This window comes from Bubalus bubalis, chromosome 24 (assembly GCF_019923935.1).
Source record: "Bubalus bubalis isolate 160015118507 breed Murrah chromosome 24, NDDB_SH_1, whole genome shotgun sequence".
NCBI lineage: Eukaryota > Metazoa > Chordata > Mammalia > Artiodactyla > Bovidae > Bubalus > Bubalus bubalis.
In genome coordinates, this window is record NC_059180.1 from 39,413,515 (window position 1) to 39,431,501 (window position 17,987).

The 17,987-nt window shown below is 43.3% G+C and overlaps 1 protein-coding gene and 1 long non-coding RNA gene across 10 annotated transcripts in view; one reads left to right on the top strand and one right to left on the bottom strand.

The window, feature by feature from the left end:
• Positions 1-12,694, bottom strand: part of LOC102394770 (zinc finger protein 75D) — a 24,066-nt gene extending 11,372 nt beyond the window's left edge. For 4 of the 9 annotated variants that reach the window (XR_006548188.2, XR_006548187.2, XR_006548189.2 and 1 more), the window contains exons 1-7: positions 10,554-12,692; positions 9,171-9,366; positions 8,370-8,461; positions 7,967-8,093; positions 6,817-6,908; positions 6,409-6,535; positions 4,230-4,340 (exon numbers count right to left, since the gene is read on the bottom strand). Coding sequence is in view for 4 of the 9 variants with exons in the window: in XM_025275737.3 (XP_025131522.1) it covers positions 3,368-4,050; positions 4,230-4,340; positions 6,409-6,535; positions 6,817-6,908; positions 7,967-8,093; positions 8,370-8,461; positions 9,171-9,366; positions 10,554-10,964 (1,839 nt within the window). In the remaining 5 variants the exon portion in view is untranslated. Of the gene's footprint in view, positions 1-819; positions 4,051-4,229; positions 4,341-6,408; positions 6,536-6,816; positions 6,909-7,966; positions 8,094-8,369; positions 8,462-9,170; positions 9,367-10,553 lie in introns of those variants that run through there. The other 5 variants (XM_025275738.3, XM_025275737.3, XM_044935693.2 and 2 more) reach the window with 5 other exon arrangements.
• A 251-nt stretch (positions 12,695-12,945) lies between these two features.
• LOC112581897 lies at positions 12,946-17,444 on the top strand. The gene is made up of 2 exons (XR_003106574.3): positions 12,946-13,201; positions 15,247-17,444. It is a non-coding gene; the product is annotated as an uncharacterized LOC112581897 (long non-coding RNA).
• The last annotated feature ends 543 nt before the right edge of the window (positions 17,445-17,987 follow it).

Consider the following 17,987-nt stretch of genomic DNA (forward strand, 5'->3'; position numbering starts at 1 on the left):
ATAGAGTCATATTGAGAAGCTGTTGGTCAAGTTCTGGTAGCCCTCTGAGGGAGGAAAAGACAGCTCCCATGTTCTCAATTAAGCTTGCGCCATGTGGAGACAGCCTCTATTGACTGAATGAATTCTTTTTCATAGACAGATTAGCGCAGAGACTATCAAGGATTTTTTATCTCTAACGAAGAAACTATTTATGCATGAAATGTCATAATGTCTGAGATTGGCTTCAAATATTCCAAAACAAAATATTCCAAATATTCCAAAACCCACCCACCCCAAACAAAATAAAAACAAAACAATGGAGTGGGTAAATGTAAAAACTGGCAAAAATTTTAAAGCCTATATAAGGGTCATATTATTTTCTCTACTTTAGATATTTTGATAATTTCCATAATGAAAGAATTAAATATATATATATATATATATATAAGAACACTGTTCCTCTCCTACATATATTATCTTAAATCAGTTATTGCTCTCTATATTAGAATTATTTCAGTTACAATGAACAGAAATGCCAATCACACTGGCTTAAATAATAAGAAATGTATAGATTTATGTAGCTGAAAAGTCCAGTGCAATTCTAGGTATCAGGTGATGCTTGATCCTACAGCTCAATGGTGTCTCTAAAACCTGAGTATCACCCTGCTCTGTCTGCTGTGGTGTTGGCTTCATTCTAAGGCTCACATTTCTCCTGTTTCAAGAAGACTGTCAACCTCTACTGGGTTACATGTGCCATCCAGCAAGTGCTGGATCTGTTCTAATGTTTCCAACAAGACAGGCCAGGTTATGCTGCAGAAACACACAGCACCAACATCCCAGTGTTTTAACACAACAAAAGTTTATTAATCCTTCCTACAAAGTCCATTACAGGTCTAGGGAACTCTCCAGAACAGGTACTGCTCCCCATTGTTGGGTGCTTGGCATTCCAGACTGTTCTGAATTTCGTCTCCTCTTCTATATGCTTACATGGCTGAGGCAGGAAAAAACAGCATTAGGGTCCTGCACCAACAAATAAATGTTTCAGCCAAGAAGTGAGACCTCTGCACACAACCCACTGCTCAAAATTATCTCTGGACCCCAACTGCAAGAAGCAAAAACATCTAACCATTCCCTTCTTACTGTTCACTAGGATACAAGGTCCATGAGGATAAACATTTTGTATCCTTGTCCACTACTGTATCCTTACTTTAGAAGAGTACCTGGGCACATAACAAGATCTCATTAACTTGAATGAATGAATGTAGCACCAGCAAGAAATCCAAACCTGTATATATTGGGAGAAGAGACAAGAATCCCCGGGGTTTAAGACCAAGGATGTTCAGTAAGATCCATACAGACCAGAGCTGCAAAGCTACCTGCGCTTAGGAAATAATACTTGCTGGAGTTCATCTTAGGGAAGATAATGAAATCCTGCTGAGAGAGACACACCAACTGGTCAGGTGACTTACACCATAAAGCACTGAAGCCAAGGAACAAATCAACTGAGCAAACCACCACAACAAGTGCTCAGCTCCTGGAAGAAGCTGCAACAGCCACAAATGGATCTGCTCCTTCAGTGTGGTCAGTCTACCCAACACACCACTGTGGCTCAGAGGAAAGAGAAAGGTGTGTACAGTGTCTGAGACCCCACTATCAGTCAGATCATCAGGTGCTTTTCCTTCATCAATCCCTCTAATCCTCAGAGAACCCTGAGTTAAGCATTATCTCTATTTCATAAAGAAAATGGAGATTTAAGAATGTTTCAGTAACCAATCAAGAAACAGGCATGTTTTACTAGCTAGAAACAACGTATCATCCAGGCTGGCTGGACCGGAACAACATATAGATCAGTTCTGCTGATCCTGCCTTCAGGCCTGACTGATGCAGCTAAGTGACAGCCAACAGACCCACTAACTATGCGGTTGTAACAAGCCTCTGGATCTCTTTAAGCCTAACTTCCTTACTTTATAAAGTCAGAGATTTGGGAGAGATAATTTAACTCCTTTCCTGATTACACCTAGATGCTCTACCAGGAACATATCTGCATCACTGAGCAGATAAAAGGGGGAGTTACAAGAAAACTCACAACCTAAGGAGATTTCTAGCAATCTATCAAATTCGTAACCTAAGGCTGTTACCTGAAAGGATGGAGAAAACAGAAGTAGGATGTCCTTGCCTGCTTAACAGTTACAGTGTAAGTTAACCAATGTAGAGGTGCATTTGTCCATCCTTGCCTGCCACCCAGCATTAGCTCCCCTTTTGGGAACTTGGTCTCCAGCTCACTGGATTCCCAGAATAACATGCCCAGGGAGCCACAAGATCCTGGTGCAGAAAACACTCTAGTTCCCAGACAAATGTAACTCTCTCCTTGTTCTTAACAACAAACAAAAACCAAATTAAAATGCAAACAGATAAAAACCTGAGAAGATGATCCTGAATTCCCATTAATTTCCATTTAGACCTTGAAAAAAAAGTGCTCATTTTCATGGCTGTTTTATCCTATTGATATTGTGATATAAAGAGTCTAGTTTCTTTTACTGCAGAAAGTTCTTCTTTACATGGCTAAAGATTCCAACCTGTTTCCATTCTATCTCCTTCTTAGAGGTGCTCTCCCTTTTCAAGAGGCATAAAATAGTGATTATTCACCAGCAGAGAGGCATAAAATAGTGATTATATGTGTTCATCTGGATAGAATCGATATTGCTGAAGAAAATATTTCATCAGAGTAAAAATTGTACTAATAGGATTCAAGAGCTGCATTTGCTAAAAAGTTAACAAAGGAACTCAATGTCCAAATTGGTGAACAACGCCCAATGATGGGACAGTTAAGAAAATCCAATTTGGCTCTTCAAAAGTTTTACATTAGAATTCATTTCTGCCCATGAGATTATTGAAACTGGCAAAACTGGAAGACAATGGTATGCAACTAAACATGCATATTATTGCTTTTTGTTTTGGAAGACCATGCTATAATACAAATGTGTCCATCATATTAAGTTTGAGTGCCTTGGGAAATCAATGCAAACCAACAATATTTACCTCTGTGACCAAAGAAGATTATTTCATAGCTGCATCTGCTATGCAAAGCTGAATTTGCTGTTTTGCCATATACATCCCCAAACAGCTTTTTGCTTTACTCAGAATGTTCTTAGAACACCTCTCCTGCTAAGGAATTCCCTGGAAGCTTTTAGTAAAAATAGCAAGTAGTGCAACTACTAACAAATCCTTTGAAGAGTCAACCTTGATTCCTTCTATGAAACATGTTTATATCCCAAAGTTTCCTGATGAAAAATTCTTCATGCTTCATAATTTTGTATTTTTCTTCACCTTAAAGTCAAGTTCCACTTGATAAATTTCTTTAGACTGAGGACACTGAACAAACGTCCCTTTACTGGTGGAGTTTCTGGTGTCTAAGAAGGCTTGAGCGTCTGCTGAAGTTTCTCCTGCACGTGGTACAGGTGTAAGGCTGCTCACCTGTGTGAGTTCTCCGATGTTTAATAAGGTGGCAATTTTGATTGAATTTTTTCCCACATTCATGACAAGTAAAGGGCTTCTCTCCAGTGTGAGTTCTTTGGTGTGTGTGGAGATTTGTCTTTTGACTGAAGCCTTTCCCACACCATGAGCATTTATATGGTTTTATTCCTTGGTGTGTTGTTAAGTGCTTATTAAGATCGGAGCTCCACCTAAACCTCTTATCACATTGTTGACATTTATATGGTTTCTCTTCCGTGTGAACTCTCTGGTGTTTAATGAGGTCAGAGCTAACTCTGAAGCTTTTCCCACATTCCTGGCATTTAAAAGGCCTCTCTGCTGCACGTTCTTTCTTCTGAAGTTCCATAAGTTTCAGCAGCTCTTGTTTCCAGGTTGAAAGTTTCTTTTTTTTCTTCACCGGAAAATCTCGGTGCAATTTCCCCACCCTATGCACATCACCATGATTTTCCTTGCCAATTGTTTTCTGGGGAACTTTCAATCTGGCCTTTCTTGATGCTATAGCTACTGGTGCTTGTATTTCTAAGTCAGAAAGACATAGAGACTGAATATTTTCAGTGTCATTTTTAAGCTTCAGCCCTGCTGGAATAAATGTGAGAAACAGCTTACTATATGTCAGAGCAAGTAAGCCATAGTAAATGAAAAGAAAAACTGGACAAACACTAATTTTTAAAAAAATAGATAAGCAGAACTGTAAAATGTGAAATCCTTGCAAAGATTCCTATCATGGCACATTTCCCTTCTTCCCATGGTCTACTTACCTGTAGGCAGCTCTTCAGAACTATCCTTGAACTCCAGGGGTCTTTGAACCCATGGCTCTTCTCCTTGCTCTAGACAGGAGATCACTTTAGGTTTGGGGAGCACAAATAATGCTGTGAAACAGAAAAACTAAGGTCAAAGACTGGTAACTTAACAACAGTTCACTAATTTCAAACTATTTCAGGAACAGCAAAGGATGCTTGAATAGTTTACAACACCAAATCTCATATCAGGTTTATAACATACTTCATTGGTGGATGGATATGCAAAGTGGAGACTGAGAAATAAACCTGAGCTGGACCAGTGAAAAAGATATAGGGCACAGAAACATAGTGCATGATCCCCATCTTCTGCTACCAAGAATACCCCACATTCTACTAAGGTAGAATCAAACTGCAAAGGCTGCCAAGAAATACACACACTAGTCCTATTGACTATTCAATTCAGTTTAGTCACTCAGTCGTGTCCGACTCTTTGCGACCCCGTGAATCACAGCACACCAGGCCTCCCTGTCCATCACCAACTCCCAGAGTTCACCCAAACTCATGTCCATCGAGTCGGTGATGCCATCCAGCCATCTCATCCTCTGTCATCCCCTTCTCCTCCTGCCCCCAATCCCTCCCAGCATCAGGGTCTTTTCCAATGAGTCAACTCTTCGCATGAGGTGGCCAAAGTACTGTAGTTTCAGCTTCAGCATCAGTCCTTCCAATGAACACCCAGGACTGATCTCCTTTAGGATGGACTGGTTGGATCTCCTTGCAGTCCAGGGGACTCTCAAGCGTCTTCTCCAACACCACAGTTGAAAAACAGGAAGACTTAAACTAGGTAAGTCCAGGTTCAGGGGAGTCAATGCAAAGGTCTGTGGGTGGGGTATCAGGCATAAATGATACATGCCATCATTACTTTTATTTAGTAAAAGTTAAACAAAATAACTAAATAAAACTAACTTTTTATTTAGTCCTCAAGCACCAAACACTGGACTAGAAAAGATTTCTACCACTCCTGTAGCTCATTGGTTCACATCCAGGTGGAAGAAACAGACAAGAATTACTTAGTGGACTTTCTCAAAATCTTACTGCCAAGTATGGAAAGTATTCATCACTCAGTCATTCCATAAATATGTAGTGAGTGGCTATGGTGCACCAGGCTCCCTCTATGTGCCAGGGACATAGTGCTAAATAAATCAAGTCCACTGATCTCACAAAGCTTATATTCTTGTGCAGAGTGAAACAATCTAACATCAACAGACAAGCAAATAAAATGTCAGGAAGTGATACATGTTTTGAAGAAAACTAAGGGAGGGTAAGAGAACATTTTAAGATTCTGCTTCTGTGAAGCTACTTGAGATATAAAGTTGTATAAAAAGTCTCCTTAAGAAAGTAACATCTGAGCAGAATCCTAAAATGAGGGTTTTGTCATGAGGCAGAAATGTGGGCCAGGCAGAGGGAAGGAGGAAGAAATGAGCACATCAAGTCCATGAAACAAGATGAGTAGTGTGACTAGAGGGTCCAGAGCAAGGGCACAAGTGGCAGGAGACAACAGCAGGTTGGTGAGGAAGGGCCAGACCTTGGAGGGTCCTGGGTCTTGGTAAGGAACCTGGATTTATTCTGAATGTTATGAGAAGTTATTGTAAGGTTTGAAGCAGAAAATGTCATGATCTGGTCAGGTTTTTAAAAGACTCTGGCTGCCACATAGGAAACAGACTGTGAGAGGGCAGGCAGTGGGTGCCAGGAAGAACGTACTGAGGTAAACCTCGATAGAGATGCTGCTACCTAAGACCAGGATGCTACGAGCCCAAGGAGCTGAGATGTGACACTCAGGCTACACTGTGAGGTGGAACCAAGAGTGCTAGACTTAGTGGGGTATTATGGCAAGATCAAGGTAAAGGATGACTGGACATTGCTTGTTCTGAGCAAGTGGATGAATGGGGATGCCTTTTACAGAAATGAGAAAGATGTAAGGGCAAGTTTAGATGGAAGAAGAGATCAAGAATTCCAACAGTATAAGGAATGTGTACTGGGGAAAAGCTCCCTGGTGATCTGGTGATCCCTGCCCACACCATTTTATTGAGAACCAGTCAGCTACTAGAACAGAGACTCTCGCACAAGGGTGCATTCTCAGTATGCCAACAACAGGACAGTTTAGTCCACTCCTAGGCAACGTGAAGGGGAGAAACTTTACCTAGAGAGATGACAGTCTCATAGTTTTCTTGCATTACGTCATTGTAGAGGGCCTTCTGAGTGGGATCCAGTAACTCCCATTCTTCCTGGGAAAAATACATGGCCACTTCTTCAAATGTCAACAAGCTCTAAAGAAGAGAATGGGCTTCAGCTCAGTACTTGCCACTACAGAAGCAGCCCAATCTTCTAAGCCATGAACTACAAAGTAAGCCAGTCACTAAAGGAACTAATAGCACATGAATTATTTTAAAGCAAGATGGTAGAAAGTAGGCAAGGGATCAGCAAACAGCCCAGGAGGTACTCAGTTCCCCAGGGGGAACATCTGGGACACCTCTGAGCACCTGCTGGGCAGGGCATGTCATGGGCAGCAGGGAGAGGCAGCCCCAAGAAGCTGAAAAGTACAGCTCACCTGGGACTCAGGCAGAATGAGCTCAGGTGCCACTGTCCACTCACTGGTATTTGTCTGCTTAGGAAAGGCTAGGAGCTGGTGAGCAGGCACAGCTGTGGAAGAACAAGAAAATTTCTCTCCCTCCCATCTTTGAACATCCTATTCAAAAGTATAGAAGATCCTGATTCTTTCAGTTGAGATAGAACAACTTTAAAAGTGTTACATGGTACCGAGAAGTTAAACAAGCATCATTTTAAACAAGCATCTACTAGCTTGTCAACAGGTTTCCCAGTTGACTCTTCAGTTTTCACGAGTGAAGTTAAGAAAAGGAAATCTTGTTTTTTTCTTTACATGACATGAATTCTTCAGAGCTGGACAAAAATTAGAGGTGTTGTACAATGCAGTACTGAGTCCAATGTGCCAGGTACAGAAAATCCAAAGGTCGGAATGAGTTTGGTGAGTTCAAGAAACAGCAAGACCAGTGTGGCTAAAGAGGACTGAGCAGGGCAGGAGTGGCAGACTAGGGGAGGAAAGTGAAGAGGGGCCAGAACTTGGGGGTTCCTGGGTGCCTCTATAAGGAGTTTGGATTTATTTTGAATGTGTGAAAAATCACAGTAAGGCTTTGATGTTGAGCCATGTTCTGATATAAACTGTTTTTTTAAAGGATTCTGGCTGCTGTGTGGAGAACAGACTGCAGGCAGGGAGGAATGCTGGCAGGGGGTGCCAAGTATGGAGGTGGACATTATTAGAGATTGCCGCTGCTTACACCACAATGCTAAAGCACAGGAGGCTGAGACTTGGTTGGACTCAGGCCACACAGGAAGGTGGAGCCAAGAGAACTAGTGATGCATTAGTACTACCAGGGTTGGAATAGACTGGTGCAAAGGATGACCACAAGTTTTCTAGCCTAAAATACTGGGTGAAGGAAAGAGAAGAGAAGAGCGATTTTGAGGGAAAAAGAGAAGGATCAAGTTTTAGGATAAGGAATGAGTATGTACACATGTTAAAAGCTTGCTGGTGATCTGGTATACCTTTTCCCTGCCCACACCATCTAGTTGAGAACCAGTCAGCTACTAGAACAGACTCTCACAAGGGTGCATTCTCAGTACCCCCCAAAACAGGACAGATTAGTCCACTGCTGCGCAAAGGGAAGGGGAAAAAGAAACTTTACCTAGAGAGATGACAGTCTCATAGTTTTCTTGCATTACATCATTGTAGAGGGCCTTCTGAGTGGGATCCAGTAACTCCCATTCTTCCTGGGAAAAATACATGGCCACTTCTTCAAATGTCAACAAGCTCTAAAGAAGAGAATGGGCTTCAGCCAAGTACTTGCCACTTCAAAAGCGGCCCAACCTTCTGAGCCATGAACTGCATGGTAAGCCAGTCACTAAAGGAACTAACAGCACATGAATTAATTTTAAGTGAGACAGTAGAAAGGAAGTAGGCAAGGGATCAGCAAACAGGTGCCCAAAGTCCTGAGAAAATCTGGGTTAAGTCCTCTGAGCATCTGCTGGCCAGGGTGGGTCATGGGCAGCAGGGAGAGGTAGCCCAAGATTCTGGAAAGCACAGCTCACCTGGGACTCAGGCAAGACAAGCTCAGGTGCCACTGTCCAGTCTTTGGTGTCTGTCTGCTCAGGAAAGGTTAGGATCCGGTGAGCAGGCACCACTGTGGGTGAAATGGAGCCATAGTAAATATTTCTTGCTTATGTTTCTAATATGCTATGGTCAGTTCTAAAAAATAGAAGACCCTGATTTTTTCAGGATTGATGAGATGTTTTATAAGCGTGTGGTGCACAGAAATGGCTTTCTCCTTGTTAATGAGAACCAAGTATCTACCAGCCTCTACAACAGGGGCCCCAGTTTCCACAAGCAAAATTAACAAAAGAAAACTCTTTTTATTATTTTCCTCTGATGACATAAATTGGTCACCTTGGCAAGGTTTAAACATATTTGCAAATGAAGTACTCAAGGACTCCAGTGTACAGTAGGAGATAGTTTTTAAATCATTTATTACTTTTTCCTTGGTACACAGTAGTATACACATTCTATTACTAACATTCTGTCACTAACCACCCATTCTGATCCAAATTTCTTCTGTATTTTCAAGATGAGGTGAGCCAGACCATCTTTACTTTTCTAAAAACAATTGCCGGTGTTATTACCAGGGTTCTGCGGTTGGGAGATTTCTGTATCTTAGGCCAACCCCCACCCTCAACCCCACATGACCTATTCTACCGCCACCTGGGGGGCATCCTAATTGCTAATGTAGCTGCATTAGTAGATCCACAGGGCAGGGTAACCAGAAGTGCTCACACATTTTGGCTTAAATTGTATCCCACCTCCCAGGAGAAGAAAAGTAACATGAAGATCCTTACCCCTCTCACATACGGGCTCAGGTTCTTTGTGGGTATTCCTGCTCAGTGGTTCTTGTAGACCCTGGTGTATATTCCAAACTTCTTCCTCCAGGGACATGCCCACTGGCTGGGACTCTGCTGGCTTCAGCTGGAAGCCTGGGGCCTCTGCTGCTTCTCCCAAGAGTACTGCCTCCTTTCCCAGCTCCTGGACTGCAACCTAGAAATAACCCCCATACTTGTTACCACAGAACTGACTTTTGGTTTGGGCTTGATGGGAGAGGGAGGAAAAAGCAGAGTGCAGACTGCGGGGAAAGAGGGAGATGCTGAAGGAAACGACACAAAGACCTAGAGATACCAGCCACCAATTTTCCACAAAAACGATCCATACACAACATGGGAAAACTGGGAGAAACCAGTAAAGGGTGTGGTTACTGCAAGCTCTCCAAGACAGCAGTCCCACCCTCTGAATTCAGCCCAGTTCGGCCCACTAACAGGGTTGCACAGGCCACCTGTTCTCATGCTGCCTTGACAGGCTTTCTCTCCCAACTTAGATCCTTGCCTTAGTGGTTTCCTGTCTTCTAATTCTCTAAGAAGATTAAGGAATTGAATTTAAAAGTTGTCCTGTCAGCCACATTTCCCACATAGTCAGGGAAGATTCTCACAGACAATGGGGATGAAATGGAGAAAAAAGCGGGTAAGAGTAATGGCTCTGTCCTATCCCCAAATGATTCTGATACAAAACATGTGCCCTCCCGGTATTCACAGCGGGCCTGAGGCCAGCTGGTGAGCTGTCACCTGCCCAAGGGCATGTCCTGGATCCCCACTCAGAGCAGAGCCAGGAACCACCACTGAGAGAGGGCAGTGGAGGCTCTCGCCTATGGTACAGAGGACACTATCCCTCAGGGTCTTTCTTCTCTCAGCTACTCTGCTGGGGTTTCAAATCTTTCTTTCCCTGTGTTCTTTCTACTTTTTCCCCTTCCTGGGCAGTTGTCCCCTAGTCGTTTGGTTTGTTCCTTCTCTGTCGTATCTTCACTCTCTTTTGGTCTCTCAGAGTCCTTTCTTTTCTGATCTGCCCTGAACTCTCCATCTCCTTAGTGCTTTTTGTATGTTTCTAAGATTTGAGGTCCAGCTCCTTGGCCAAGCCAGACTAGGCTCATTACCCTCAACATACCCTGGCTCCAAAGACAGCAAAACTCAACTCTGTCCCTAAGGCCAGGGAAGTCTCTGCCAGGATCTCTGAATCCTATGGGCTGACTAAGGCTGCGGGTCTGTGCTTTCAGCCTGTTTCACAAGTGTTAAAGGAGCAATACAATAGTGACCTAATCCATTTTTTCTCCCAATTAATTGCCCCAATATATCCACCTTCACTCTATTTCACTGCACATCAAGAATCTTTCTCCTCACCCCATTCCTTGTTTGGCCAGTTTCCCTTTGCAAGTGTTCTACCAGGACCACAGCCTCCTCGATGCTCTGTGGATGTTGCTTCTTTATGAGAGTCTGTGTGTCCCCGGGCAGAATGGTCAGGAACTGCTCTAGCACCACAAGTTCCAAGATCTGCTCTTTTGAAAGAATCTCTGGCCTCAGCCACCGACGGCACAATTCTTGAAGCTGGTCAACTACCTCCCGGGGTCCAGCTGCTTCATGATAGAGGAAGTTCCGGAAGTGCTGGTGAGACCTCTCAGGACTGAGACTGTCCGTCTGTGGGGCATGTTTCTTATGCTGACTGGCATTCTCTGCCACAGGTCCTTTGGTCTCCCAAAGGGCTCTGATCTGAGGGTTCAAGAACTCAGCCACCTTCAGATCTACTGTCATCATTCTTCTCCAGGAACAATTCTGCTCCTGTATTAGACACCCCACCAGCGGCTACCTCTGACAACTGAAGCCCGATCTGGTTTTGAATAAAATCAATAAAAGGATCTTCTTCCTAAAGCACGGAGAGCAGAAACAAGCTCACGTCAGTAAGATATTGTCACATGAACTTTATTACTTGCTACTTATTATGAGAAAAATGAACTTTAAAAATCAACTGCCAGGCCTGTGTTTTGCTCCTTTTCTATTAACCAACTGAATACAGCACAGCTTATTAAAGACAAATTCCAATAAGTCACTTCTCCTTCTCAAAAGAAAAAAAAAAATCAGGAAAGGTTAGCAGGTGAAAAACCTAGTACCCACTGGCTCCCACGAGTTTTGGGATTATCCAAATATTTAACTCATGCACTTCTTATGCCATCCTCTCCATGTCAAAGAAAGATTAGGAGAATATTCAGAGTTTCTCTTAAAATGTCAACATATCATCCTAATCTTCTGTCTTTGGTAAGTGGGTACACTTGTATTACCCTTCATCCTCTTGAGATGGAAACCTTCGCTTCCTGGACCATTTGAGGTGCTACTTTCCATTGTGATTACTGCCAGGAGAGCTGAAACTATGAGACCAGAGTAGAAGGAAAGTAATTAGGAAAACTGGAGCCTTATTTTCTTGAAAAAAGCATCTCCCAAGGGAGTCTCCTGGGGGTCCAGTGATTAAGAATCCACACTTCCAGTGCAGGGGGCAAGGGTTTGATCCCTGGTCAGAGAATTCAGATTTCATATTTCCCAAAGTACAGCAAAAAAAAAAAAAAAAAAAAGGCTCCCCACAAGAAATCAACTAACTGAAAACATCCTTGACATTTCTTTGCAAGATGTGTAAAGAAAACTATGCAGAAGATTTATACGTGTATTTTGAATTTGATCTAGGAAAAATTACAGGTGACCCTTGTTCACAAAATGTTTATCCAAATGTCAAGCAGATAAAAAAGGAGAGCATGTGAGTTGGTGATGATTACTTCAAGCTTTTCCAAGGGTCATTTAGACCTCTGAGCAAGTCCTCGTGAATCTCACTTTCCCTGAGGTTACCCATTAGAAATGGCACAGAAATTCTGCCCAGGAAGCCGCGGTATCTACAAAAGGCCGGCTCCCTATGCCCACTAGGCTCAGGGGGCACGGGGGACACTTATCAAACTTTTGCATCACAGAGGCTGATCTCTGAGGCGAGGACTCTCGTTTCTCCCGCGGTCACATCAGCCAGTAAAGGAAACGCCGGCGGAGGCGGGAAAGTGGACACGACTCGGGGCGCGTCCGCGAGCAATGGGCCTGCAGGCAGTGTCCGAGCGGGTTTCAGCCGCGCGGGCACGGGCGCCACCCGCGCAAAGGGTGCAGAGCGGCCTCAGGAACATGACGTCGGGCCTCGCCCGGGGTAGTCTGGCCGACCGGCTCCGACCAGCTGCCTTGCAGCGGCCGCGAGCAGTGACAGGAGTCTCTCGGCGTCTCCGGAGCCGGCGCTGAAGGGGAAGCCGCTTCCAGGTTACCTCAGACAGCCTGGCTTCGTGGAAGCCGTTCCCTCTTCCCGGGGTTCAACCGCAAGCCGCCAAGCGTCCAACCGCCGCTCTGAGGAGCACAACCCCCGGCTCCACGCCACTCAGAGGCGGGTCCTGGGGCGCAGGTCTGGAACCCCTTAGGCCCACCCAGCCGCTCTACCTCTTCTGCCTGTCCGCCTGGCGCCAAGATCGGCACTCCAACCGGAAGTAGAAGGGACGCACTTCCGGGGACGGGCCCTCGCAGCCCCGCTTGGGACTCTAGCGCTGCGGTTCCAGGCGCGGCTGGGGTACCTCCTTCGGCTCAGAATTAAGCCCTGACAGCAAGAAAGGGTTACCGACCGCCGAGTCTCCAAGTCCTTCCAGCCTAGAGGGCCCAGCGCGCGACTCGACGCCCGGGTGTCGCTGTCTCTCGTCCCAGCTCTTTGAGGCTCGTGCGTCCAGGTCGTCCCTGTGTCGCGTTCGGGCTGCCGGCGGAGTCTAGTGATTCAGATTCGTCCTTGAGGGTCGCCGTCCCCTTCCGCGCGTGGGGCCCCCGACCTTCCCGCGGCTTAGCGGGCGGTGTCCGAGCGCGGTCCCGGGGCTCGTCGCATCTCCGCCAGTACAAGTCCGTTTTGTCCCGGTCAGCATCAACGGCCCCTGGGCGGGTGTGTACCCGTTTCAAGGCGTGCGTACTCACACAATTCTGTTTTTTCTTGTGAGGTAGGTTTTTCCTTGTGCAGTAGTTTCCTTTCCTAGAGCTCCTTGACAGAGAATTGCGAGCTAAGGAGTTCAAGGTCAGGTAATTCATCAATGGGGGTGTTCCAGTGGAATTTAGGGTCCTTTTTCCTATCTTATGTTTTTTCCACCAGAGCGCGCTCCCCGGAGGCTGGGGCTTCTTTACTTTATTTATGTCTTATAGAGTTTCCTGGGTAATGTAGGCATTCCATAAATATGTACTGAGTCATATTTATAGGAATCTGAGTATCTCAGGTTGTCCGCTTTCAATTGTCAGCCAAGTCTAGTCAACTGGCTACCACGTGTAGCCAGTGTTACAGAGTCGGTAGGACTGTGCCTTTGATTCAAGAAATCTGGGAAAAGGACTGAGACAATTTAACAAATATCAGTAACACAGGTAGGAAAGAGTAACACATAAGCTGAACGCTGTGGGAGTTCCAAGGAAGTGAAAGTTGATTTCGGGGTAGGGAAAAGTTACAGAAGTCCTTGAGGGATTTGCCCTGCAGCAGAGAGTTGGGCCATATTCCAGGCAGGGGGAAAGGTAAGAGCAGTCTTGAAAGCTTCAGAGATGAGCATGTGAGAAAATCTTTAGTTCTTTCTTTTTTTTTTTTTTTAACTCAATGTAATTAGGGTATATTTAGAGTAAAAGTTAGAAAATGAGTTCTTGTACTTCTACTATGGAGCCTGGAATGGAAGTGAAGAGATTGCATTTAATAAAATAAAGTAATAAAGAGTATCATTTGAGGGTTTTTGAGGGAGGTTCTTCCAGGGCAGCTCATCTGGAGCTAAGTTTAAGGTGGGAACAAAAATAAGAGACCATTACCAGGTCATTATGCTATTTTTGCTTTTAGGTAGACTGGTGTTACACTCCAAGGCATAGATCTTGATTCTTTTTGAGTGAGAGAAAAGGATTAGACAGAGGTGATAATAGTATCTGCTGGGGATTTCCTGGTGGTCCAGTGGTTAGGGCTCCTTGCGTCCACTCTTGAGGGCATGGATACAGTCTCTGGTTGGGGAACTAAGATCCCACAGACCATGCAGCATGGCCAAAAAAAAAAAAGTATCTGCCTAAGTCACTTGAATATGTTTCAAAGCAGGTTCATTTCCTTAGAATTTCAGGTTGTGACTTAGTCTCTTCAAAGTAGTTGCTGTTTCCAGTCTCTCAGAACCAGTGGGCAGTAAGTCTGCCACATGTAATTCAGAGCATTGAGATCCTCATCGTCTGGACCAAGCTGAACATAAAATTGGAATTTGTTAAACTGAATAAATGGAGCTCTGCCAGCTGTGCCCCTGAGTGTCACTGGCAGGCCTGATTCATAACATGGGTAGGGAGCTGGTTACTGAACACAGGGAGAAGAAAGTGGGAAAAGAGACCCTCTGAAAGGAAGAAGAGGAAAGAAGGCACAAAATACTGAATTGTGAATGAGGGCCCCTGATGACTGTTGTTTGAATGTTAAGGATAAGGGCCACAGTTCCTTATTCTTGCTGAGGAAGCCACTAAAGTCCCCTGAAAATCTTTCCTTTTGATTTCACCTTTCTCTGCCTGGGCACAGTTTGAGAAATGATGAATGTACAGCTGGAAAGCAATGAAAGCATGCAGTTTATTCTGAGACATCATACAACTGCCATAGCAGGCTGAATGTTTTTGCTGGGTGACTGGCTGGGTTTAATGGTGCTGCTGTTGGCTAACAAACACTCTTTCCTTTTTTGGTTTATAATAGTAATCACCTTAGTTAGAGCTGCCTTTTTTTAGAAGGTTGCTTGAGCTTAGCCTGTCATTGGCTTCACACCCTATTCATTTTTGTATTCTTTCTTGAGCCTTAGTACTCTGTAAAGCAGTTGACATTTCTTGCAACAAATGTTAGAGGAAAACTAATGGTCTGGGTTCTTCTAGGTGAGAGGCTTTTGAGAATCCTGTGTAGTCAAGAAATGAATGAAAGTCAGTCAGGCTTTGCCCTAAAAGAGAAGAAAAATAACTGAAATACCAATCATTTTTCTCATTTCTCTGACATACTTTTCTTTCTTCATAGCACCTGGAATGGACAAAAGTGGCAGTTTTGTTACTTCCCATGAGGTTATGTATCTGGAAGGAGAACCATGAAATTAACCTAGAGTAGGACATTTCTAAAGGCATGGAATGAATGGCTTTGGGCAACACCAGGAGGACTTAAAAGGAATATTTGAGGGTGCAGAGCTATAGAAGAGTTTGCCAACAGAAGGATTTATGGGAAACAGAGATAAGAATCGTCAATAGAGAAACCGTTTAAATTTCTTCAAGCCGTGGAAAAACTGAGTCTTGGGTCAAATTAAGTAAAATCTATGCTGAAGAGAAATCAAATAAAATCTCAAATGGAGAAAATGTGTTACTGAACACTCAATGTAAATTTAGGAAAACAATCTCAAGGACAAATCTTTTACTTTTTTTACTATTGTAAAATTTTTATAAAACTTTTGGGCTCATCTCTAAGAATTGCCATGATGCTGAAACTTGATAATATCCCAAATATGGAAGAATTTATTATAAATAACACTTGAAAATACACAAAATGTACACAAGGAAGAATATCTGAGAGTGGAAAAGTGCCAATAACATACATTATTTGTAAACTTAACAGATTACCTTGGTAAACATAATAAACACTCAAGTTAAAGCTTAGTCTTTGGGAATGCTATATTGAATGCAGTAAAAGTTGGATTTCATTCATATGGGCAAAAACTTTCTTCTTTGCCTAAAGATAGTATACTACTGTTCCTGAATTCCAACTCTCCAGACATCTCACTGTCAGGGTGGCTTTAAGTCTTTATCCAGGTGGACGGACTGCTGCCCAGTGACCACTACAGGCAGAGCAATATGATTACTGCTTTCCTTTCTGGCAGTGAGGAAAATCAGCTTGTTTCAGGAGAGGAGAAGCCACACTGCATCTGTTACACAATATTATTCTGTCCTTGCCTTTCAGGCTTTCATCCTTCCTTCTGAAGCACTACTTTTTATTGAGATTTATCTTATTTATCTTAAGTCTGTTCTTGTGAGCAGACCTTTTTTCTCACCTTTTTTCTCCCTTTTGTGTCTTTTCCTATATTCAGTTAGGGAGAGTATGCAGGTATTCCTGTTATTCCTGACTGGTGCTACTGTAAAGAGAGAGGAAGAGAACAAGCAGCATTCAGAAGCAGGGTTCTGAAGATTGATCACCCATGTCTTGCAGTAGCAACAGCTAGACAGGACCTTGGCAGTGGTAACTCTGAGTTCAGACCTTTACCTCTAGACCAGCACTACATGAGCCTTTATCCCTTTTAGGGATATGTGTACCCTTCAGTATAAATGCCTGTGCCTTCTGGAAGTTTGTGCTAGTTTTTGGAGGGGATGGGTTGTTTTTTTTTTTTCTTTTTTTTTTTTTTTTTCCTAATTAAGTCAGGCTTCTTTCTTTTTACCTCTATTGATTTTTTGAAACCAAATTCAGTATGAATAAGAGAGGGAAATATACAACACTGAATTTGGAGGAGAAAATGAAGGTTCTAAGTAGGATTGAAGCTGGAAGATCTCTTAAAAGTGTAATGGGTGAATTTGGAATCAGTAAGTCAACATTTTATGACATTAAAAAGAATAAGAAATTGATTTTGGACTTTGTACTGAAGCAGGATGTGCCATTAATAGGGGCTGAGAAGAGAAAGAGGACAACAGGAGCCAAATATGGCGACGTGGACGATGCTGTCTACATGTGGTACCAACAGAAACGCTCCGCTAGTGTCCCTGTGAGAGGTGTGGAGCTTCAAGCTGCTGCCGAGAGATTCGCACAGTGTTTTGGGTGAACAGACTTCAAAGCTAGCACTGGTGGGCCTTTTAGGTTTCGAAATAGGCATGCAATTGGGAACCGAAAATTATGTGCAGAACAAGTCCTAAGTTCAGCTTCAGAAAATGTTGAGTCATTTTGACAAAAACTGTCCATGCTTATCAAAGAAGAGAAGTTGTGTCTTGCTCAGCTGTACAGTGAGGATGAGACTGACCTCTTTTGGAAGTCAATGCCAGAAAATACTCAGGCAAGCAGAAAAGATATTTGCCTGCCAGGGAGGAAAATAAACAAAGAACAATTGTCTGCTCTTTTATGTGCAAACGCAGATGGTACTCATAAGTTGAAGTCAATCATTATTGGAAAATCAAAGCTGCCCAAAAGTGTAAAAGAGGACACATGTACATTACCTGTGATATACAAACCTAGTAAAGATGTTTGGTTCACCAGAGAATTGTTCTCAGAATGGTTTTTTCAAAACTTTGTTCCTGAGGTCAAGCACTTAATGTCCTAAGATTCCAAGAGGAGGATGTCAGGGCCTTGTTACTTCTGGACAGTTCTCCAGTTCACCCTTCTACTGAATTACTAACCAGTGAGGATGGTTGAATAAAATACATGTTCTTTCCCCATAACACTTCAACCCTAATTCAACCAATGAATCAAGGCGTGATCTTGAGCTGCAAACAACTTTACTGGTGGAAGCAACTTGAGGAAAATCTTGTAATTTTTCAAGAAAGTGATGATGAACAAGAAAAAGGAGAAAAATTAGTTTCCAATATTAAAATCTACAACCTAAAAAGAGCAGTTTTTAACTGGGCAAAGAGTTGGGATGAAGTAAAGCAAATAACGATAGCAAATGCATGGGAAAATCTTCTTTACAAAAAGGAACATGAATATGATCTTCAAGGCTTAGAAGATGGGGATTATAGAGAAATTCTTGAGACATGTAGGGAGTTGGAAACCAAGCTGGATGACAATAGGGTATG